General features: G+C 44.6%; 1 protein-coding gene across 1 annotated transcript in view; it reads right to left on the bottom strand.

Moving 5' to 3' along the window:
* Nucleotides 1–522: 522 nt before the first annotated feature.
* Nucleotides 523–24,382, bottom strand: part of Slc35d1 (solute carrier family 35 member D1) — a 46,664-nt gene continuing 22,804 nt past the window's right edge. The window contains exons 9-12 of the mRNA XM_059254598.1: nucleotides 21,501–21,568; nucleotides 20,470–20,548; nucleotides 17,287–17,369; nucleotides 523–3,460 (exon numbers count right to left, since the gene is read on the bottom strand). Coding sequence (XP_059110581.1) covers nucleotides 3,352–3,460; nucleotides 17,287–17,369; nucleotides 20,470–20,548; nucleotides 21,501–21,568 — 339 coding nt within the window. The 3' untranslated portion in view covers nucleotides 523–3,351. The remainder of the gene's footprint in view (nucleotides 3,461–17,286; nucleotides 17,370–20,469; nucleotides 20,549–21,500; nucleotides 21,569–24,382) is intronic.

Below are 24,382 nucleotides of genomic sequence, written 5' to 3' on the forward strand. Positions count from 1 at the left end.
GCCACCAGGGCCTGGAAGAAGGGGAAATGGAGGCGTCTGTCCAATGCCCATAGCGTTAGTTTAGTGAAGGGACCTGGGGACAACTGCACAGCAAGATGGACATGCTCTGTGGCCTGCACACCTGCAGTAAGTCACGATGGTAACTTCTTAAAAAATACCTTCATATGCTCCTCCCTCTCCATACTTTAATGTACTTCTATCTCTGTTGAGTCCACTGTAGCAAAGTGGCTGTCCTGCTGAGTGCATTTTACTCATGAACTGTTACCCAGTAGAGGTACTCAACACTAAAAACACTGATCAAGCAGGGCAAACATCTTGTAAACAGGTTAGCATTTCTCTCCCAGTTCATCACAGGCACGTCACAGACAGAGACTATGTAGTCACGGGTGCTGTTTTCGCAAAGCATTAATGCTGAAGAGTGTCACCACCTCTGGATGGCAAGCACCCACATGTCACCTTCTTCAGTATCAGCAGACCCCAGCTCTCAACTGCTCTCGACGCAGGAAGGAATTCTAATACACATTTTCCAGAAAAAGTATTTATTTGACATCATTAAAAAAATATTTAGGCACATGATTTGTCATGTTTATGTCACCTGATTTACATACCTCAATGCTCAGTACCTTTTAAAAACACTAAGTATATTGGTAAATAAAATCTATATTGAAGAAACATTGTCAGAGATGGACACATGTGGGCAAGTCAGTCATCAGCCCGAGAAGGGGGACATCTGTGAACAAAATAATCTCTAAAAACACTTCTGTGACAATAAAATCTAACCAGTAGATTTCTTTTTAAAAAATATTTTCAAAATAAAGTTTAAAAAACAAAACACTAGAGTCTCTCCTCATTCCACAAGGTGAACTGTGAACAGCAGGAGTAGACGGCTCAGAAAGGTGACGCACCACGGACTACTGAGAGCCGCCCAGCGGTTGAGGAAGCCAGTCCAAGTGTGTTTAGTGCTGAGGTGAGGGAGGAAGGTCTGGAAGCTACCTTAGGGTGACAGCGGAGTCTTCACTGAATCACCACTCTGAAATGCAACTGTCTCCCACGGAGAGAGAAAACAGTTTTCGCTTTTTCAAACTTGCCATCATAATATGAAAATATTTTTCTTTTTAAAAAGCAGAATCACAGTGGCTATGAGAGAAATATTTTGTGTTTTCAAAAAGATAGCAGACAAAGACTGTCGCCTAAGCATCTGGACGCAAGGAGGCACAGGCTTGTGCTTCTCGGGAAACACGTTACCCTAAGTCACTGGCACTGAATGAACGCAGTCCTCCATGAGAGGATGCTGGCCCTACGTCTGCTGTGTGCCATATGTAATGGGAACTGCACTCACTCTCAGTGTGTCTCCCCAGGGAAGAAAAAACTCCATTACAGCCTGTTCATGGGAGAAACCAGCACTGCACAGATGTGGGAAGAAAGAGCATCCAGGTCATGGGAGGGCTCAGGGTAGGCAGTTTAAGAGCTGCGTGGCTCATCTGAGCTACATGATGATCCGAGGACCAAGTCCTCTGAAATGGAAACACTGTTCTTTTGGGGTGGGCCTAAAATCAGTGTCACCCAAAACTGTGCAGACAGGCCTTATTTACAAATCACTGAGCTCTTTCATTTGTATTCTTTCAACTAAGGACGGACCCCTGGCTGAACAACTAAACACTGGAGAGTGCCAGACTATGTCCTATTTATTTGTCCATTTGCTGGCCATTAAGTCTTCTCTCACTCAAAGAGCCCCCAATAAGGAAAGCAAAGAGGCCCAGGCCTAAAGCCCTCAGTGTGCCTGTGAACTGACCAATAGAGAGAAACACTAACACTCTGTGGAGACCCTGCCTCAGCTTTACTGACCAAAATCTTCCACAGATTCCTGATACAATATTGCAGAAAACTTGCAAATGTGCTTTCTTATAAAATTTATATTCAAGGTGGAGCCTACAGATGAAATTTTCAAATAGAGGGGAAAAAAAATCAAAACTCTCATATTCCCCCAATGAGACACAAAAATCCAAGCTGTTTAAGCCTACAGCATCCAGTCAGCTGCCCACGAAGGAAGCAGAGGCAATCTACTCTGCTGACCCAAGCAAACACAGCCTCCTCCACAGCAGGGGAGGTCTCTGAGCCATGCCACCCAGCTCTGGCAAACATCCCTCCCTGGGGCAGTGCAGGCAATGTCTACTCACAGCTGCTCTCTCAGAATGAGGAATCCACCGAGATGCTCATCCAGTGCATCCCAGGGCTGAAGGTACAGGTGGTGTTCCTGCAGGGGAGAGCTGGCCTCTTGTCATTTAAGGAGGGAGAGACTTTGCCCAAAAGAGATCAAGTCCCAACAATACAAAGAGGTCTGGCCAGCTCTTCCCTCAGACCAGCCAGTTCAGAAGCATGGGCCTTGGGCCTGTGATGAGGACTTGCACACAGGAATCCAAAGAGTACCAACTATACCCACATGATGAAGGCATGGGGAGAGACGGCAGCCACCTTGACTATCTGTCCCTCTCAGAGAAGTGGGAGCTGAGCCATTGCTGTATACAGATTGTAGCTCTTCAGTGTCTCACTGTGGGCTCTGATCTCAGGAGAATAGGCAGGGCAGGTGCTTCTAACCTCACAGGCCTGCAGTTCCAGAGGGCTGAAGTGCCTGGCACACAGTCGCAGAGTTTCCTAGCTGAACAGAGAATCAAGTTCTCCATCTTACATTCAGTCCACGGCAGGAGAGAGCTTCTGAACCACCACCAACTCATCTCTGCATCCCTGCACTCAGCACAAGGCCCAACAGCTATCTATGTTCACTGCATTACTGTTGAGTGAAGAACTGAGGAATGGTCAGCTTTCTCCACCCCTTGCTTTTCTCTACTGAACAAAGAGGAATCAGACATTCCAAGGCACGCTCTGCTCACCCCACACAATCCAGGAAAGCAAAATCCTTCAGAGCCTCGTGGGGTTTTTAGTGCCAAAGCTGTTACCTTTGGCAAATGTAATGATACTATGGAGATAATGCAATTAAAAAAGAAGAAAGTTCAGATCTCAGCTGCATTTCCAGCTAAACTGCCTCTGGGGACAGCCCACTGGAAGGCAGCTCTGGCAAAACACATTGTATACACTGCCAGGGTCACCTGGATAGCAAACAAAGGGTAGAAGACTCCAAAACACTGATGCTTCACTGTCTGAGACAAAAAATAAATTAAAACCCACCCAGTACATTTTCCAGTCTGACATAAATTAATTTAAACATAGTTAACATACGGTCAAGAAATTTTCAAAGGCAACAATCAGTCCTAGAGTCATACAATTGCAAAGGAATATCAGTCCCGAGTCAGGACGCCTCAGTGTCTTCAGGGTACACGAGCAGGGGCCATCAGGTCATACGGCTCCTTTCCCCTTAGTGTCCAGCTTGTTATTGCCCTCTGACTGTTTGCTCAGCTGCTCTTCGGTGAAAGTGATGTAAGAATACACCAGGCTTCCAGCAATACTGCAAGACAGAAAGCCATCATGAGGAAGGGAATAGAGGGAAGGAGTGAGTCGTGACACTTGTCATGGGGAAAAGTCTGGTAAAAGTGAAGTGCCCCGCAGTGGGAAATTACTACAGAAATTCACACAATGGAATACTATACATCCATTAAAATGCTATGAAATGAAACAGGTAATGACATGTTAAATGAGAAAAAAACGTACGAAACATTAAATGCTGGTCACCTCTGTATGAATTACATGAACATGAGTATGTGCTTCGGTTTGTATTAGAAGAGAGACAGATCTGGAAGACGCACCCAAACCATCCACTGTGGCTGCAGCTGGTTCTAAGATGCCGGGTGGTTCCTCTCTAGTAAGAAGCAAGCTCAGTGAGAACATTTCCCTGAGCTCTTGGCCTATGGCAGTTAGTTACTAACATGCCTTACCTGTTCGTATACCGCACCCCAGACTGCATTCGTGGAGACAATGATCCCTGTTCATTCTCTGAGGGGACTTCAAAACTTCCTGCCTCTAAAACTAAGCTATAAGCCGGAAGAGTTCACAGAAACAGCACCGCTGTGGGACTCTTCACTTGAGACTGCCAGTACTCATTCCACTGGGTCACAGGCCAGCTGAGAGCCTGGGCTGGGCTCTCCCCTTAAAAATTTCCTGCCCTGGATCTGGCCCCGCTTCGGCCTGGCTACAAGGCTGATCAACATGTTGCTCATTTAAAACTCATTCTGTTTTCCTCTGGGCTTTGATGTCCCAGCCCTAGGGCGGCTTCAGAGGAGTGAAAATGGCCAACCTCAGGCTCCCATGAGGAAGGAAGGGGAAGTAAGAGCTAGTGTACCACCAGCCACTCTGAGCCCTCCAGCCACATGACACAAAGCTTCCTTTAGTCTAACCTCCTTCCTAGCAGGATTCCCGCAGACGTGATGACGTGCACGGTGTGTTTGCAGGCTCATGCATCTCCTGCCATTTGGCTATCCCTCCAAGTTGCTACATCCCTGCAAGGTGCCCATTTGACAGAAGAGGAAAGGGAGTCCTCAAGCTGTAAGAAACTTGCTCAGCGTCAGGGTGCCAGGCCAGTCTGTCTCCACTGCACCTGACACCACAGCTCCCAGTCCTTCACTGTCATCATCAGCTTGTGAACTTCCCAAGCCTTATTCTTAATTCATTTACGTTTACGTGTGTGTAGGGGGGGGGGGGAGTTTTGCCTGAATGAGTGTCTGTGCACCATGTGCATTCCTGGTGTCCAAAGGAGACCAGAAGAAGATATTGGATCCCCCAGTTTAGAGTTACACACAGTTGTGAACCACCACATGGGGGCTGGGAATTGAACCCTGGTCCTCTGGAAGAGCAGCCAGTAATCTTAACCTCTGAGCTACCTCTCCAGCCCCTAGCCCCCTGTCTTAGTCTGTGAGCTTGCACTCTGCGGTAAGGATGGAAACTGCTGTTTTCCTTCCCTTTATCCCGGAGTCCCGCCAGGGGCTCCTGCTGCCCCCTTCCCTTCACCTGGCAGCTCTTCCATCACGCTGAGGTAGGATCTGATCCGCCCCTTCTGGAACCAGTCTGTTCCCAGCGGGTTACTTCTGGCAGATGAGTTCCCTGAGAGCTTGCCTTGGACCAAGCCTTCGTGCTAAAGCTAAAAACTCCCTGAGGACCACATGTACATCTCCCCATGACAGTCAATTCCCTTTCCTCCAAACCCACCCCAACCCAAAACAATGGAGAAGGACTGCCCCTTCCTTCTTTCATCCTACTTTCTCCTACGCTGTCACACCCCAGACAACCTAAAACAATGCTCTCACTTTTCCTGTTACTGAGCCCTTTCACCTGGACAGGAACATCAGGAAGTACAGGCTTAGGGCATGGCAGGGCTTATGCATATCCCCAGACCCTATTCTACCCTGGTGTACTAAAACAATCCTGGACCAGAGTTGGGTCTTGGTCCAAATCCTGAGTGTACTACTAGCTCTAAGACCCCAGGAAAAGTAACTAATCTTTCTGAAGCATCATCTCTGTACAGAGTAAGAATGCCACTGTGAGCAGGGCATGGTGGTACATGCCTCTTATTTATTTATTTATTTATTTATTTATTTATTTATTTATTTATTTATTTATTTATTATTTTGGTTCGGTTTTTCGAGACAGGCTTCTCTGTGTAGCCTTGGCTGTCCTGAACTTGCTGGGTAGATCAGGCTGGCCTCAAACTCATGAAGATCTGCCTGTCTCTGCCTCCCAAGTACTGGGATTAACCATCACCACCACCACTGACTACCACCCCAACGCACCAGGTGGCACACGCCTTTAATCCCAGGCTGTTAACACAGAGAAACCCTGTCTTGAAAAACCACACACACACACACACACATACACACACACACACACCAAAAAAAGAAAGAAAGAAAGAAAAGGAGGCGGAGGCAGCCACTATACATTTAGGCTTATCTGGAAGATTAAATGAGATTACAAGCACTGAGAATATACTTGTGGGCTGGGGTTGTAGCTCAGTGGCAGAGTGCTTGCATGGCATAAGCAAGGCTTTGTTTGATCTCACTATAAAAAAATATAAGATACTTCTGTTCTATTTTCTCTATTGACCCTGATACAGAGGAGAGGTGAAGCATCAGCACATGGTGGTTGAGTCATAGGTACCTTAGCCTACTCATGATGCAGGAGCAACAAACATCTGCTTCCCCCAGTATGGAGCTGGAATAAAGGTGGAATGTATATGTGACAGGGAGCCTTCTCACTGGGCCCTTGAATGAAGGAGGCAGCAGGGGTCCTCTCTTTGCTAGGGACGCCTATCACAAGAAATCTTCATCTCCAAACTCTACCTCCCACCCCACCCCCCAAAGCTTTATTACTAAAACACTGACCCTGGGAGTCAGAACTAGAACATGAACATTGGAGGAAGGCAACATTCAGTCCACAGCAAGGGATGAAGGAAAATGGCTGCAATCTATCCAAAAGAGCCTGCAGGTCTTCCATTGGCTGGGTTTACAGAAATGCCAATTCATGAATCACCTGGTGAGAACTGAATATTCATCAACAACATGGATATGCATATCAAAACCAAGAGCCAATCATTATACAAGCCTTTCTAAAAACTTGAGCACAAAGCTCTATAAGACCCAAGCACTATAATTCAGAGACCTGCTGTGGTAGACACAGTTGGGGGGTGAGAGAGGAGCAGGAGGAGGAGGAAGAATAGGAAGAAGAGGAGGAGGAGCAGCAGGAGAAGCAGCCTTCACACTTCCCACAGACAGAGGGATCTAGTTAGATCACTGCAGTCTAGCCTGAAACTGCACCACTCACCTCTTCCAAGTCTGAATCTACGGAAATCTGCGGACACTAGAGCATCTGGGCTGATACACCTCGATCACACAGCCCATGGTTTCTAGATTGATAGCATGCTGGGAGTGGAGCTCAGTGGGGAGACAGCCAACCTAGCTTATCAGAGGCCCTGGGCTCGATCCCCAGCACTGTATAAAACGGGTTGGTAGGAGCATACTGTCTGAGCAGGAGAGTGAAAGCACAGAGGCCTGGGATCCTGGAAAGTCACTGCAAAGGTGGAAACTGGAGGGCCAGACTTCAAGTCCACCTCGGTCAGCTGGAGGCCCATCTGGGATACATCAGATTGTCACAAAACAACAAAAGGGGCTGGAGAGATGGCTCAGTGGTTACAGCACTGACTCCTCTTGCTGAAGAGCTGAGTTCTGTTCCCAGCACCCACATGGTGGCTCATAATTGTCTATAACTCCAGTTCCAGTGCCCTCTTCTGACTTTTACAGGCTCCTGCACACACATGTTGCACACACATACACTCACACACAGACACACACACACAAAATAAATACATATTTTTTAAAAAGAAAAGTTACCTCCAAGACCCACAAGTCATGGCCATGTTCACTACCTTCCAACAGTTAGACACTCAGTCTATAAAATCCATCAGTGTAGCAACCCCATGGCAAGGAACAAGAATTCTACAGTCTCTGCTGCCTCCATGTATTATTTACCACTGACATGTTGTGTGTGAGTCTAGGCCCACAGCTCTGCATTCCATAAGCAAAATATGCCAATCTACTTAAAACCTATGAATCAAGAGTTTGATTCTGCTATTTCCAAACAATACAATCCCTGCCAAATAACTGATTCCCGGTGCAGTCTTCCAACAGAGGCAAGATCACTCTCTATTCCTCTGGAGCACGCCGCTGCAGAGGACCTTCCCACCTTCCTTCTTATTGGCCAAGCAAACAGCTGATTGCCACTGTCTCCACGGGGCCACTGTGGACTCGGGCATCTACAAAGCTCTGAGCTCTGTGATACAGAGCAAGTTACTTTAGTTCCCTTACCTGCGCGGGAGAGACTATGGTCCATGCCCCCTCAGAACTAAAGCAAGAATTAAGCTAAAGAATCATGTAAAGGCATTAGTTCCTTAGGACTATACATTAAACTACACACTTAAGCTATATAATAGGATAATAAACCATTTCAGAAGGTTAAGAGCATACAGTAGCCAACCAGTAGGAGTAAAAGTGAGAACACCGAGGCCTATCAAATATCCTTCCGTGAAGCCTCCCACACAAACCCTGGCAGAGTTTACTTCCTGGGAGCAGCACCTGAATTGCTGACAGTCTGGGTAGTTCCTTCCTAACAAAAGCCCTGCAAGCTCTTCCCAGGAAGGTCCAAAGGTGCCTGGTCACTGCTGTGAGTACCACCGAAGTGCTCCCCACACCCTGAACTGCAGAAGGATCTCTACATGAATGCTTGCCATAACACAATCACTCCACATTTCCTCTCTTCCTTCGGGCTAATCTCAACACACTGGCCAAACGTTAAAACTAAGTTACATGTCACTACACTCAACTCCACCAACATCCTTCCTTCTCCCCAAAATAATTTTGTAATGACCAAAAAGTCCTCCCTAATCTATTCCTCTAACTAGCAGAATGGCATCTCCTTTCACTGCTCATCCCTGCCATGCAGGCCTCCTTGCTCTGGGAAATTCCAGACTCACTTGCACTTCACGGCCATTGGCTTGCTCCTCTCTCTGAACTCAGGGGCTCACTCCTCGTTCCGGTCTGAATAGGAAATGCAGCCCACAACCCTTCCAAGCTGGCTTTTCTCACCTCATTTTCTCTATGACTCTCTCTCCAGGCAGCAGAGCAAGCATGTCTACAATAAGGATAACTCCAGAATGAGAGCTTCTGGTTCATCCCAGAAGCTCCACCTCGGCTGCGTCAGCCAGGCTCTGAGCACACATTTGTTTATAAATAAACCACTCTTCCTGGCCAGATGAGACACCCTGAAGAGGACATTCCTCTCTGGTTTGTCCTTGTCTGAGGGCACTTGCTTTAGTCTGAGGATCAAACATACTCAACAGCCGATTCTACCCCACCTGCCACGGGAGCGTGAAGAACAAAGACACAACAGTAGTGAGAGAGAAGGCGAGCGAGGAGACCAGAATGTAAAGCTAGCTGCTGCCTCCCAGGTATCTCTTATGTCCTACCTATACCAAAGTAAGTGTTGGTCTTTGCACATACTTCAAAAATAGAAGTGTATTAGTCACAGAAGTCTGGCTAGGGTATGAACCATTCCATCTGCCAAGGAGTTTTGGGAAACTGCCCAGGAATAAATATAGAAGGGGGAAAAAAAAACTGTAAGATTCCCAAACCCTGTTGAGATGTTTGTGGCACCCACAACCTTGACGAGGATATCGAGTGCTTTATTAACATGCCAGACAAATGCCTCTTCCACATCAGAATTCTGCTGAGGTTCCATGCACATCTATGGGTTTTAAAGAGAACCGTTAAGGGAAAAGGAGGCCAGCCTGAATGCTTGTTTGGCATCTCCTCCTTCCACTGCTGGCTATTGTCAGGAAGAGGTTTCTAAGGCATGGAGGAAGAAGAGTGCTTGGTTCGGTCTTTGAGGCTTAGGACTAAAGCACGCCCATCACCTTCTCTCCTGTACCCGCCCCTCCCCCATCCTTTTTTCTCTCTTCAAGAAAATTTAACCCTGAGTAGATTCCCACTAGAACTAGGAAAGCACACTTGGTGAGTTTTCGAGCCTGTGGGCATCTCTTCACATTTCCAAGTTTCCTACAAAGTGACCTACTATAGGCTGACTCAAGCCAGCGAGGAGCAGAAGCAAGCAGGACAGACAACTTGAAGTGAAACCCCACGTTTTACAAAAGAGGAGGTCAGGTCATGAAGAGGGAACAGGAGGCAGCTAGCAGTAGCAGCAGCAGCAGCAGCAGCACATAGGAGTTTGCTCCATTTCAGTTCCCACTGAGATACTACCAAAGAGCTAGCTGGCTTCCCTACAACTTGTTCAAAACTCCAAGATACTCTAATGAGAAACTATTATACAACCATAAACAGCCTGGCAGGGTTGACCTCAGCAGCCACTAAAGGAATACAAATATGTCCTTCTCTTTCTCCAAATGACAGCCACCAAATAAAGGAAAGCTCAGGCGCGTACTTCAGAAGACTGGACCAGAAGGATCTAGAAGAAGGGAAGCACTCAGGAGAAACACTAAAAACACCACACACAATTCTAAGGAAAGAAGGAAGGGACCCACATGAGAGCACGACAGATTCAGGTGCTGGGCAAAGCTACTGGAACAATGTCCTGGGAAGCAGTTCTGCAGCTGGACCACACCACATCATAGAGTCTGCAGACTCGGGTCTGCCCATGCGCGCCATAGGAAAGTGGCTTCTCTTACCCACCCCCAAAAAAGGTTCCAGGATACATACTATGAAAAGCTCTGGAAACAGAATATATTTGTCTCTTGACTATTACTAGACAAACAGTACTGAGGTGAAGAATACGGACATGGAAGATGAGCTGCAAACCACCCACTCGGCAGCTAGACAGCTGGGGGCAAGCAAGCCCCTTGGTCTCTCTGTGAAATGGGACATTCACGGGAGCCATACAAAGGACAGGGCCTTGCACAACTGCACAAACACGCATGAAAACACTGGCAGTGTTTCGCTGTTATCGCTAGGGCTGGACGCCTCTTGTGGGCTAGGAATGAACTATATATATGACGTAATCAAGAGAGGCAATGTTCTGCCCTCAAAAGCTGGCAATCTAAGTGGTAACATGCACACGTGACTCATGAGGCTACAGGAACTTACTCACTCCTCTACTGAACGTGTAACTTAGACTCTGGAATCCAGCCCTCTGGACTGTAGTCCTCGAGCCATGACTTACTTGCACGACCCCTCTATGAGGGACCTACTGTGGTCCAGCACACTCCTGGCATAGAGAAACAGGCTCACTACCTAACTTCACAGTGCATTCAGGTTCCTTTCTCTAGCTCTCAGCTTCCCTTACAGAGCTGATATAAAGAAGAAAAAGCAACCAACTAACTAACCAACCAACCAAACAACCAAACAAACAAACAAACAAACAGAAAACCACCTATAAAATAGTGTTATGAGAATGTAGGCTGTAGTGGGTAGCCATTAGGACTTTATTTTTAATCAAAAACATGGAAGGAATTGAATATGTCTGTTTACACAATACATTAAAAAGCATCTTAATCCACACTTTTTAATAAGTGAAAATTAATTGGAAACAGGCTTTGTGAACAATTATGAAGCCTGAAACAAAATCATCTGGGACACAATAGGAAAACCTTTCTGGACTTGAGTCAGGCAAAGACTTCTCAGACACAGCAATGAAAGTACCATACAGAAGAAAACATCGCCAACTTGTTTTGCATCAAATCTAAAAATTCCTTCTTCAAAACATACTATCAGCTGGGCGGTGGTGGTGCATCCTTTAATCCCAGCACTCGGGAGGCAGTGACAGGCAGATCTCTGTGAGTTCCAGGCCAGCCTGGTCTACAAAGTGAGTTACAGGACAGCCAGAGCTGTTACACAGAGAAACCCTGTCTCACCACGCCATGTCCCTCAAAAAACTATACTATTAATAAAAAGAAAAGCATCCAGGCAGTGGGACCGGGTCCTGTGCTCATTGCACGAGTTGGCTGTTTGAAACCTGGGGCCTATGCAGGATTGCTTGGCTCGGCCTGGGAGGAGGGGACTGGACCTACCTGGACTGAGTCTACCAGGTTATCTCAGTCCGTGGGAGAGGCTTTGCCCTGGAGGAGGTGGGAATGGGGGGTGGGCTGGGGGGAAGGTGAGGGGGGCGGGAGGGGGGAGAACAAGGGAATCCGTGGCTGATATGTAGAACTGAATTGTACTGCAAAATAAAAATAAAAATTAAAAAAAATAAAAAAAATAAAAAGACAAGCCCCAAATTAGAATATGCTATATTTTCATAACTCTAAAAGCATGAGAAGACATGACCCTAGTGTTTCAGATGGTCAAATATCTGACCGGCCACTTCACTAAAGAAAATAGGCTGATGGCATGGCAGCATTGAAAAAAGCCATCATGTCTGACTCTCAAGCCTTTCCCAATACATCATCAACCCTGGGAGAAACAAGGTCACAGTGAGACTGCATGACAGAGCTGGAAGAGGGGCTCCCAAGGCCAGGGTGCGGAGCACCAGAACTCCACACATTACTGGTGGCTATGCAAAGCAGCCCCAACGACGTGTTGGGAGGGAAAAAAAAAAGGATAGTAATTTCTTTCTCTGTGTGTGTGTGTTTCTGTGTCTCTGTCTCTGTCTCTGTCTCTCTCTCCCTCCCTCCCTCCCTCCCTCTCTCCAGGAAATCCAATCTCACATATGTTAGGCATGCACTCTAGCACCGAGTCACACTCTAGCCTCTAATTTCTTACTAAGTTAAATGTGTTACTATACAACCCAGGAAATCTATTTCTAAGTATGTATCCCACTGCAATGAAAACCTATGTTCATACACAAACTTCTAAGCAAGTATTTATGGAAGATAATACATAATAGCATAATAGCTTTAAATTGGAAATGGCCCAACTGCTTTCAAATGTTGAAAGATGTAATACAGCCATCCAACATCCAATAGTGTGCTCAGCAATAAAAATGTATGAGGTACTGATACATGCAAAAACAGCTGGAAAACATGTGAAAGAGCCAGACTTGAAAGTGAAATACCATACACATCATTCATGTCACACTCTGGAAGCTCTATGGATAGAAAGAGCTCTGTCAGGATCTGAGGGAACAGAAGCCATCACATACAAAAGGGTAACAGAGATTAAATGCATTTGTCAAAACTGATAGCACTCTACACTGGAAAGAATAAATCATTATATTTAATTATTTAATCACGTGTTAATTTTTTAATGACGAAACAAGATGCATTCCAAAGAGCCAAAGAATTCTGGCCTGCCTGGCTCTAAGATTATGGTGTCATTATTCAGGAAGGCTACATTCTTCAGGCCTGGGCCGTGGGCCAGAGTCTGGACTCTGATGGATGCACAGGAGCAAGTTCTGTCTCCACTTTTTATTTCCTACCCTCCCCATTGCTTTTTTGGGGGGAGGGGCTCTTGGCTAAACACTGAGGAATTGGACACAGGAGAAAAGCATTAGAGAAGATGCAGACAGGTTCAACTGTACTCTAATGAACCATGAACACCTCCTTGAAGCACAGAACCAAAGCTGAGTGGCACCTGGAAGGCTACTAAGCATGCCCCATGCCTCCTGCACTTGAACCAGGCCAGATGGGGGACATTCAACTTTTCCTTTGGGTTGGTATTTCAGACAGAGTCTCATGTGGCTAAGGCTGGTGACCACTTGCTATGTAGCGGAGGATGAATTCCTGTTCCTCCTGCCTCCATTGCTGAGATTACAGAGGTGAGCCATCATGCCTGACTCTCAAGCCTTCCCTAATACAACAAAGAAACAAGGCAGGGGAGCCAGACCTGTTCAGGCTTAGTCATATATTCGTCAAGAATATGGTTCAGTTAGTGGTTTCCTTTAAAGTGCTGTCTGTTGAGGAACTGAAATCATTTCTAAACAAGTGAAATGTACTCAACAGTCTCTGTAGTTTGGCTTTTGCAAAATACAGAGCTAATATCCACAACTTCCGTCTTTGCATACTAACTAGTCAAAGAAAACAGCAACCAAAATAAATATAGCCGTAAAAATAATAAAGACAATTTCAATTAAAAGAAAAAGTGAAAAAACTAAACACTATACTTTCCTTGCCAAAAGCTGTAAAGAAATTAACATTTGAACAGGAGTTGGGATGCCTGAATTTGAATCTTATTGGGTTCTGTCTTTCTAACTCAAGAGTAAGTTAGTTTCATCCGTAACACATAAGAACACTGGAACTCAGAAGCAGACAAACAAAAGTCATCATCTACTCTTAACTCCACACCCCTTCAAGGGGCAACCTCCAGAAACCACATAGTTAGTGGTGCTCTGAGAAAATGCACCCCCAGGTTCAGATGTTTGAATGCTTGGTTCCTAGCTGGTGGACTGCTGGGAAGGATTAGGAGGTGTGCTCTCCTTGGAGGAGGTATGTCCTTGTTGGAGGAGGTGTATTGCTGGGGATGGGTTTTGAGGTTTCAAAGCCCATGCCAGGTCCAGTGTGTCTGTCTGTCTGCCTCTCCTCTTCCTCCCTCCCTCTCTCTCTCTGCCTGTGGATCAGAATGTAAAGCTCTAAGCTACTTCTCCCTGAAGGCCTGCCTGCATGCAAGCTCCCTGGCATGATTAATGGATTAAACCTGTGAAACTGTAAACAAGCCCCCAGTTAAGTGGTGTCTCTTCACAGCAACAGAACAGTGACTAAGATACACATCCTTCACCAATTCCCCTGCCAACTCATCCCAAGTAGATAGCAAATAAACTTTAGAGGAAAGTCAAAGGAGATTATTAAGCTAGTACTATTATTAATCTCCCTATTATTTATTAATAAGGCAAATATGTAGTATTTTTTTTTTTTACACTTGAAGAGGTGCAAGGTTAGGAAATTTACATCACTTGCTGATCATTAAAAAGATGAGGGGCTGGTGAGATGGCTCAGGCAGTGAAAGAGCTTCCTAGCCCCAGACCCATGGATAAGAGAGGACTGAGCACCAGGATGCACATCCCCACACTCACTCACAGATGCACACACATATACATAAATGTAAGTAAAAATAACTTCTAAAATATTTCCTACACACAATGGAGACTGGTTTTTCACCTGGAAGGGAAGAGTTTCCAGAAATGAAGAAGGCCGGGACTGTGGGTAGAGTTGACCAGGAGGAAATAAAAGGAGCTGGGTTTGGAATAAGTCAGCTAGAGGTGGCAAGTAGGCTACAAGGAGACAAGACTAACGTCAGGACAGAGGTCTGGCCCCAAAATAAACTGGATAATTTATAGGCACATAAATAATACTTAAGACCACAAAATTCAACCCCTAGAACTGAAAGGCGGCTTTGATACAGTGTCCACCAACCCTTCACTGAGGGTGGCACACCAAGTTCAAAGATAGGCATTGATGCTGGTGGGGAGCTAACTGATGCAGCCACTATGGAAAGCAGTGTGCACATTCCTCCAAAAGCCACAGCTAGAGCCACCATATGACTCAGCTTTTCCTGGGCAGATACTGGAAGGACTCTACTACAGAGATACTTGCTCATCCATGTTCACTGCTTCTCTATCCACAATAGCTAGGACCTGCAATCAGCTCAAGTGTCTATCAGCTGGTGACTGAATAATGGAAATGTGATACATATACACAATGGAGTTTTATTCTGCTGTAAAAACAAATGTTATGAATGTGCAGTTAAATGGATGAAAATGGAAAAAATATATTAAATGATGCAACCAGGTACAGAAAACCAAATTCTACATATTCTTTTTCACATGTGGATTCTAGCTTCAAATCTCTAATTTTTTGTGTTCAACTTGGAGTATCTGTAGAAAGGGGCGATTGGGAGGGAGGAGCCTTGAGTGAAGGGGTTAGGAAACAGGTAATGTGAAAGCAGAGAGTGGGAATACTGGTTATGGAAAAGCTTAAACAGGGAGGGGGAGGAAAGAACCAAAATGAAGGGTATATGAAAAAGCTATATGGAAACTTACTATCTTGTAGACAAATTTAAAAATGTACTTACTAAAAGAGAGAGCGTTTAAAGGGAGATTTTCTGCACGGCTGGAAAAAGCTGTCCCAGAAGCCAAGAGTTATTACAAAAACCCTAGTGCCAGGTATGGTATGCCTCCTTAAAACAGTTGGACAGGGAGACTCCAGAGGCCCAAAAAACATAGACGCCCTTGCCATCCCTTTTAGTTGCCCACCAGAACTGAACAATAAGATCCTACTGCTGAAGACACCAGGTACCCTAGATACAAGACACACAAATCGAGCAGGCACTGAGCTGGAAGAGTCCTCTCTGCTAGGTAGCTTCCACAGTCCTAGAAGGGACTAAGTGCAAGGCTACTGGGGGAGAACAGACATCAGTTTTCTTATCCAGCCAGGACTCTTGCAATCTACTAGACCAACATGCCAAGAGGGATGTGCCCACTTGTGCAGAGTGGCATCACTGCTGTAATGGGGTAACTAGCTGCCCTCTGGTTGGATTTGAGACCCACTCCACAGGAGGAAATCCATGTTGTATTGTAAACCTGGTCAAAAACTCATGGCAAAAGAAATCATGGGGGATGGGGATACTGAATACTACTGTTTAACAAATGAACATAGCATCAAGCTGCCTTCTAAATACTTACGTTGATACTCATAGATAAACATTATGCCTTAATCAGAGAAGCCTCTCTTTCCAGTGAACAATAGTGAGGTAGAGACTCATGATGAGAGTAACTGGCTGATGATGCTGAGCTCTTAGCAAGGTTATTATTATATTACTCTCTCAAAGGCTCAGGGAACACTGCAGAAGAAAGGGAGGAGAGAAGGGAAGAGCTGGAAGGTACAGAGGCTGTGCAGTGTCATCTCTCCTGGGCAAGACACAGTCACAGCAACCATGAACTCGCACACAGCGATGGATGCCTGCACTGGCTCTGGACGAGAATGGCCCATCCACAGTCAAACAGGGATGAAGTGCAGGGGGCCCCAGCCTTCACTGTCGAGCTATTTGCTACTGATAGACTCAGGGAGCAGAGAACCACCGCCTTCACATGAGTACCTGCTGACAACCTACCAGATCCTATGGATAGCTCCAACCCAATGGTCACGGAAATGGCACTGGTTAAATTAAATGGGTTACAAAACAAAAACCAAGTCAGGGAAAAGGAATGGCAGTGGCAAGGGGGAGGTGATAGGAAAAAGAGTTGACAGAGGGAATGAGTACAGAGAAATCAGAATATATTACATACGTGTTTGAAACTGCCAAATAACAAAATCAATTTTAAAACAATGTTTATTATTTATGTGTATGAATGTTTATCTATATACCATGTGCTTTTCTGGTGCCTGTGGAGTACAGAAGAGGACATTAGATCTCCAGGAAGTGGAGTTATAGATAGTATGAGCTGTCATTCGGGTGCTGGAAATTGAACCTGGGTCCTATAGAAGAGTAGCCAGTGCTCTTAACTGCTAAGCCATCTCCCCAGCCCCACAAAATTAACAATTTTTTTAAAAGTAGTGGCATACCTATAGTCGGATACTCACAACTGTAATAGAACTGGTGGCTTTTATCCCTGAATTTCTTGAGAGCATTACCTGACCAAGTTCAATAAACAAATTGCTGTTTTTGGATGCAAGGAAGAGGAAGTTCAACTCTAAATCTTATGCACTGAATATGGAACCATTTCCTGTTTCTTTAAAATGTTAGCTACAGACATCAAAATATATTTACCACATTGCAGGCACTCCATAAGTTTGTTTCATAAATGAACATATTTACAATTGAATGAACCACTCAATACTTTGCTGTGACACTATTTGAGTATCTAAACCCCATCTGCCGCTGTACTTATATTTAATTCAATATTTTTACTTACCTGATATTTAGGCCAATAAAATTTGTCCATGTGAAAATATAATCTCCACCAAAGACCATTCCAATATAAGTTATTAATATATTCTAAAAAGAAAATAGTGATATATTGTTACGTAAGTCTAACTGAGGTTTTGAAATGTCCATGTGAGTCAAGTACAAAATGTATAAGCACACAGTACCAACACAGGCCTACCATCTGTGTGTAGCAAGAGCAGGAATAAGGGATCTCTAACATGAGCCTTTCCCCAGTCTGTATCTCCCAAAGATAAACACTCACCTACATGAAGAATACTACACATCCTCAAACTTGCTCTGGTTCTTGGTGTGGCCAACATGATTTTTTTCTCCCATTAGGCTAACTGTTGACTTGTGAGGGGAGAGTAAAGAAGGTCGCTTAACTACAAGCATTTTCCTTCTTTTAAAGGGAAGATGGAGACTTGACCAACAAACACAGAATGTCTTTTGAGGACTTTTCCTGGATATCTTAAATTAAAAAAACAAGAAGTAGAGCCAGGCATGGTGGCACACACCTTTAATCCCAGCACTCAAGAGGCAGAGGCAGAAGGATCTCTGTGAGCTTGAAGCCATCCTGGTTTACATAGGGAACTCCAGGAGAGACAGGACTACATAGAGAGACCCTGTCTCAAAAATCAAAATAAAACAAAAAATATAAGAAGTCATTTCAAAGTATTATACTTAAAATCACTTCTAGTGGACCAGTGAAATGGCTCAGTAGCCTATGACCTAAGTCCAGTCCTTAGAACCCAAATGGTAGGAGGACAGAACTGACCTCCCAAAAGCTGTCCTCTGATCCCCAGAGGTGCCCTATGGTATGTGTGTGCATGAGTGCGCACACACAAATAACATTTTAAAAATCAGTTCTACTTGATAGTACTGATTGATAAAGACACCATGCACTTTGGACATGGGACTTGGAGGATCTGAGCTGGATCCAATTTGAAAGTCTTCCCACAGTACCAGCAGGTGATAGGCAAACTTTTAAAGGAGGGAAGCAAACAATAATCCTACCCAGTTGTGACACATATGAAGCACAATGACCAGCATGGCAAGATCTCAGAGGTTGCAAGAGTGGCACTCAAATCTTTGCAGTAACCAACAGCTATCTAATTGGACTTAAGGCCCACTCAATAGGAGGGAAATCTCATCCCCAGCCCCAGACAAAGAACTAAAGGCAATAGTATTCCCCAGGGATGAATCCTCCAATTTGTTATCCAATACCAAGTGGTCAGCCCTGGGATCCTACTCATATAAGTAACATTAGGAGGACTGATAAAGTTGTATTTATGTATTTATTTATGTGTGAGACAGTGTACGTGTGTGTGTGTGTGTGTGTGTGTGTGTGTGTGTGTGTGATATGTGTGTAAAACAATAACAAAGGAAAAAAGGCCATTAGTCTTTTAGTTTGAGAGGATACAAGGTGGAAGGAAGGGGTCTAGAGAAGAAAAGGAAGGGGGGAATGATATAATTATACTTTAATTTCAAAACAGTTAAAAATAAAAGGCAAAGATTTTTTTTTAACTCCTTTCTCTGACTCCCAAGTACAAATACATTCTGAGTCCTTAATTATCCTCACACTCAGAAGCAGAATACAGCTTCCTAAAGCTTCAACCTTTTGATGCCTCCCCAGTTTCTCTCCTTCCTTCACACAGTAAGTCAATCCCTGTTCCTGAGCTCCTCCCCTTCCTGGCTAGTAAACTGCCATGAGCCGGGAATGCCACATTCTTAGTATATAGACTGTCCTAGATAAGCCTGGGAGACAAAACCGAGGCTGTGTGTTCAAGGATTGGGGAGTGCAGCTCAGCGGGGCAGCACTTCCCTGGCATGTGCAGACCCCTGGGTTTGATCCCCAGCATGGGGATGGGTACAAAACGTATTAAACCAATCTTTTGAAAATTGTCTTTCTAATGAAATGCTCTTTGGGAAGCATTTAGAACTCATCATATCAAACTCTGACTCCATGATGGGGAGTTCCTGATGTTCAGGAGGTTTAACCCCTGCTGTTTCTCATAAGGTCAATGCCCATTCCACTGGGGTACAGAGAAAACTCTAAAGACAGTCAAGACTTTCCTTCAGCATTCCCTTCCCTCACTGCTGACTACCAAGCGTGGCAACTGCCTTCCTTTTCCAAAATGGTCACAGATCACCTCTCTTGGTCTAGCCGCTCTCAGAAAGCAAACCCACTCTGCTGATTGCTGAGGAATCTGAGCATGGGGGCATTCCTAAACCTGAAGAACTAGAATCACCAAGTCTGATAAAAGAGGCCCCAGGTTTCGATGAGCATTCACTCAATGCTCAAGTACACTTGGCTTTTCTGCCTGAAGACAAATGATTCTTCCTCAAGTAAAATGGAACAGGAGGAAAGGCATCATAGGAAATGTCAGGCCATGTGAGGGTTGGCTCAGACAGGAAACTCCCCTTGATCAGCTTCTGGCAGGTTTCACCTCACAAAGAAAAGCAGTGCTTGGAGCGCAACCACTCTCACTGGGGGCTGAAGGGACGGGGCTATTACTCCGTCAGGAAGCAGTCAACTTCTCTCCCACAATAACTAACGGCTTTGACTTTTCCCACACTCCTTCAACCAGAGGCCATGCCCTTCCTAAGTTCTTATGAACTAGTTCAGAAATGACCACGACAGGGTGCCAGCCAGTAAGCTGGCGCACAGGAAGAAGGCTGTGAGACTCAAGGTTACTGACAGAGTCTTTAAATTTTATTTGATTATAATTATTGTGTATATAATAGGAGAGGGACACACGTGCAGTTGGACAACAATTGTGTGGAGTCAGTTCTCTCTTTCCACTTTGACATGAATTGTAAGAATCAAACTCAGGTCATCAGGCTTAGACAGCAAGTGATATTACCTGCTGAGCCATCTTGTTGGCCCCATAGCCAAATTTTAATTTTAAAAAAATTTAAACAGTTTTTACTTATTTATTTTGGGAAGGACTTATCCCACAGTATGTAAATAGAGGTCAGAGGACAACTTGCTAGGCCAATCCTTGTCTTCCACCACGTGGGTTCTAGACACTGTAATCAGGTTGTCAGGTTTGGCATCAAGCATCTTTACCAACTAGGCCATCTCACTGGCCCCCAAGTATTTAAGTTAGAGGAACATTTTTAAATAAAGCAGATTCCAAAAAGAAACAGTATTGTTATCTCATCTCACCTTAATGCAGCCAACTATTGTTGTGGTAAGAGCAGAATTATACTGAGTGCAGAGTACTGTAGCATACATCAAGATAAACCTAGGGCAGAGAAGAAAAGGGTCTGTTACAGGCTAGAGCTTACTTTCCCACAATCCTTCACCAAGAGAAACAACCAGTGCCAGGCATGCAGGCTCTGAGCAAATGAGAGCTCTCCATGCCTCTCCATAGCTGCAGATCTTAGAAACTGAACTCAAGAGAAACACGTGTCTATTTTCTGACCAGGTGTTTTTCCTGCTACCAAAACCATGAACATCTCATTGACAATGATGAGGATTCTGTAGAGAGCATCCTTCCTGCTAACTCACACAAGTCAGACAGGATGCTCAGGCTCACAGGCCTCTATCATTCGGGCACTTGCCACTAGGATAAAGTGACCCTAGAGCCAGGATGAAGGCAAGATGGATTCTCAATAATGGAAGGAAACTATATGAGAATATAAGAGGGTGTGGCAGGTCTGCTCGACAACTACCCAACAGCATTTGTAATGCCCAGATCACTGCGGCTTCTGCAGCACGGCCTCACTGTGTACATGTCCAGTCCCGAGCTACAACCTAACTGACCTGGAAAATGCACAGACCCTCTCCCCTTCTACACAGAAGTCAAGTAGCCCCAGACTGAAATGCCACCACTGCCAACCACTAAGCCATGCTAACTTAGATAATTACTCAAGCTCTGAGCCTTCCTTCTCACAGGTGAGGGACAATGACATACGTTAGATGTCAGTGGTGAGGAAAACAAAACGATACAAATGGAAATAGAATGGTTGTTATCAGACAGTGGGATGGTGGATACATGTACGTTTCATTTCTCCATCCATCTATGTGTGGCTTGGGATCATCGGTTCAGTTATTCCCAGGGGATATGAAGCCACCAGGATCTAGAACGTGACACACTCAGGAAACTGAACAAGACACTCAGAAACAAGGGAGAAGAACTCCATAACAACTTTCTGAAACCTGCTTCTCTAGGAAATGATCTGCTAAAGGCTTACCCCATCACACAGGAGAGGGTGAACTGTAGAAGGAACAGGGTGTCCGTCCAGCCCTCAAACTCCATAGCCTGCAATACACAAGGAAACACTGGGTTGTAGAGCAGGCCTCCCAACAGCTCTGTTATTGACTGGAATCCTTCTGTTCATTTGTCATCTCTCTGCTACATCACTCCAAGGACTAAGAGTGATACTCAGGAGTTTCAATACTGGGGGAAGGAGAGGCCGTTTATTTATTTATTTGTTTGTTTGTTTAATTGGTTTTTTTCAAGACAAGGTTTCCCTGTGTAGTTTTGGTGCCTGTCCTGGATCTCGCTCTGTAGACCAGGCTGGCCTCGAACTCACAGAGATCCGCCTGGCTCTGCCTCCCGAGTGCTGGGATTAAAGGCATTCGCCACCACTGCCCGGCAAGGCCGTTTATTTTTAAACAGTGTGGCACTGGGTAGATGGTCCCACACCCATGAGTACATGGGAAAGACAAACTGGACTTTTGTCAGTTATTTTTAAAAAGGGCAAGGAATATGAAGCTGGGAGATACACTGGACAGGTGGTTCAATGGTTAAGAACACTTGCTGGTCTTCAAGTGAACCTGAGTTCAATTCCCAAACCTCCTCCAGGGAACCTGACACTCTTCCAGCCACCATGTATGTGCACCTCACACATGTAGCATACACATACAAACACACACACACACACACACACACACACACACACACAAAATAAATAAATAAATAAATAAATAGAACTAAATAAATTTAAAATAAGAAAATAGGGGAAGCATGGGGTGAATATAATCAAAATAAAGGGTGAATATAATCAAAATAAATCATATGTATATATGAAATGCTCAAAGAATTAAGTAAAATACTATATTATAAAAAAAAAAGAATTGCAGATATGTATACTTGAACCAGTCTGCAGGTCTGTGCCTTTCCAAACTGAAATGTAGAGGAGACTTTGAACTTCTCCATCTTGGTACTAAGGAACCAATCTTTCCTTAAAGATCCAAGTCACACCTGCCTAAGTGCATCATTTTTACAGGTGGCTGTCAATGAAAGACTTTCCTGATTGTCCTGTAGTGCACAGAAGCTCAAGTGTGTCCTTAAGTTACCTGTGTAGCAGAAGCCGCTCTGGAGAAACTTCCTCCTTGGAAGCTGTTATTCTGTTGTTTTTAGTGCTTGTTTGTTTTTAGACAAAACATAAAGAACCCAAAAAGGAAGGCAGGATCATCTTCCATCAGAGGAGGGATAAGCAAATGTAAGGAACATTTCACCTTCTATCTCTGTGCCAACCTGCATCCAACTAAAGCCCACAATACCAGGCTCTCCCTGTTCACAAAACACAAGATGAAGTTTCACCTCCGAGAGCCTGGGCCTGGAATGCCCTCCCTGTCCACACTGACTTCTGTTCACTCATCAAGCTAAACTCAAGGCTCCATCATGGGGCAGCCAGCAATGAAGCACTACAGTGGGGCCTCAGCACTTCCCTCTCTGGCTCTTATCTCTCAACTGTCTTTCTCCAACATGTCTATAGACTGTGACCTACCACGGGAAGACCCACTTTTTACCTAATCATACTCCTAGCACAGCAGTTATTCACTTGTTCATGATTTTTTCTTTTTGAGGTATAGTATATAAAAGTAAAAAACACCAATTTGAAGTAATAATAATAATAAAAACAATAATCAACAAATATAAAGTACATAATCATTATTACAGGCAAGATAAGGACAATACTATACTCAACCCAAATAATGTCCCCTGCTCATCACAATCAAATATCTCCCTTATTCGAGTCCTGGAGACCTCTAAAGTACTTCTGCTAGTATAACAGGCCTGGCAGAAATAAAGACACTCTAAAGACACACATGTGTCTCTCAACCTGACTGTCAAGGACTATGAAACAATGGGTCCCAAAGAAATGGGAATTTCCCCAAGAATCTCATGCTGGGGCTGATTCCCAGCACCCACAAGGCAGCTCACAAGCATCTGTAACTCCAGTCCCCAGGGATCCAATGCTATCTTCTGGCTGCAGTTCAGTACCACAAGGACAGTTTTGCTGTCCAACAACTTCAGGTAGAGCAAGTACATAGTACAAACTCTTCTGAGTCTTCCTCCTTGCTCTGGCAGAACACTGATTCATCCAGGTCATGCACTCACTTGTACGATCAGCAATAACAGCGTGGAAACCCAGAAAATATAAGACAGTTTGCTGAACCACTACTCAATGGACTTCCATTTGCACTGCTCCCACATAATTTATTCTTAAAAATAAACCTGCAATAATGAACCTCTGAGCAACATCTGTGGCCACACTTTCATTTATCTTATATAAAACCTGGACCGTACAACTAACTGATGGTTCTTTTAGTGAGTTTATCTTTACTTTGTAAGAAATTGCCAAATTGTTTTCCAAATTAGCTATACAAGTTTAGGTTCTCACTAGCACTGTTTGGGATTCTCATTGCCCTGATTCTGATCCACTTAGAACGGGGCCAATCTAGCAAGCAGGAAGTGGTCTCTTGTAATCTTAATTTGTATTTCTCTATTGACTAACAAGTGGGCATTTTTAAAATGTGCTTACATAATATTAGTATTTCTTCTTTTATGAAACATCTGCCCAAATATTTTGCTCTGTGTGGGAGACATATACATAACCGAGTGTACAGATGCACAAGCCTGTATGTGTACATGCGGCCATGCAGAGGCCAGAGCAACACCTCAGAGGCTACACTCCCACTCTCCACCTTGTTGCTTTGAAAGAGCATCTCTCACTGAACCATGGAAGCTCCATTTTGGCTAGGATGCCTAGCCAGTGAGTTCTACCTGTCTCCACCCCCTAATGTTGGGGTTATAGTATTCATAGCCTTGCCTGGTTTTTTTTGT

This window comes from Peromyscus eremicus, chromosome 2 (assembly GCF_949786415.1).
Source record: "Peromyscus eremicus chromosome 2, PerEre_H2_v1, whole genome shotgun sequence".
Classification (NCBI taxonomy): Eukaryota; Metazoa; Chordata; class Mammalia; order Rodentia; family Cricetidae; genus Peromyscus; species Peromyscus eremicus.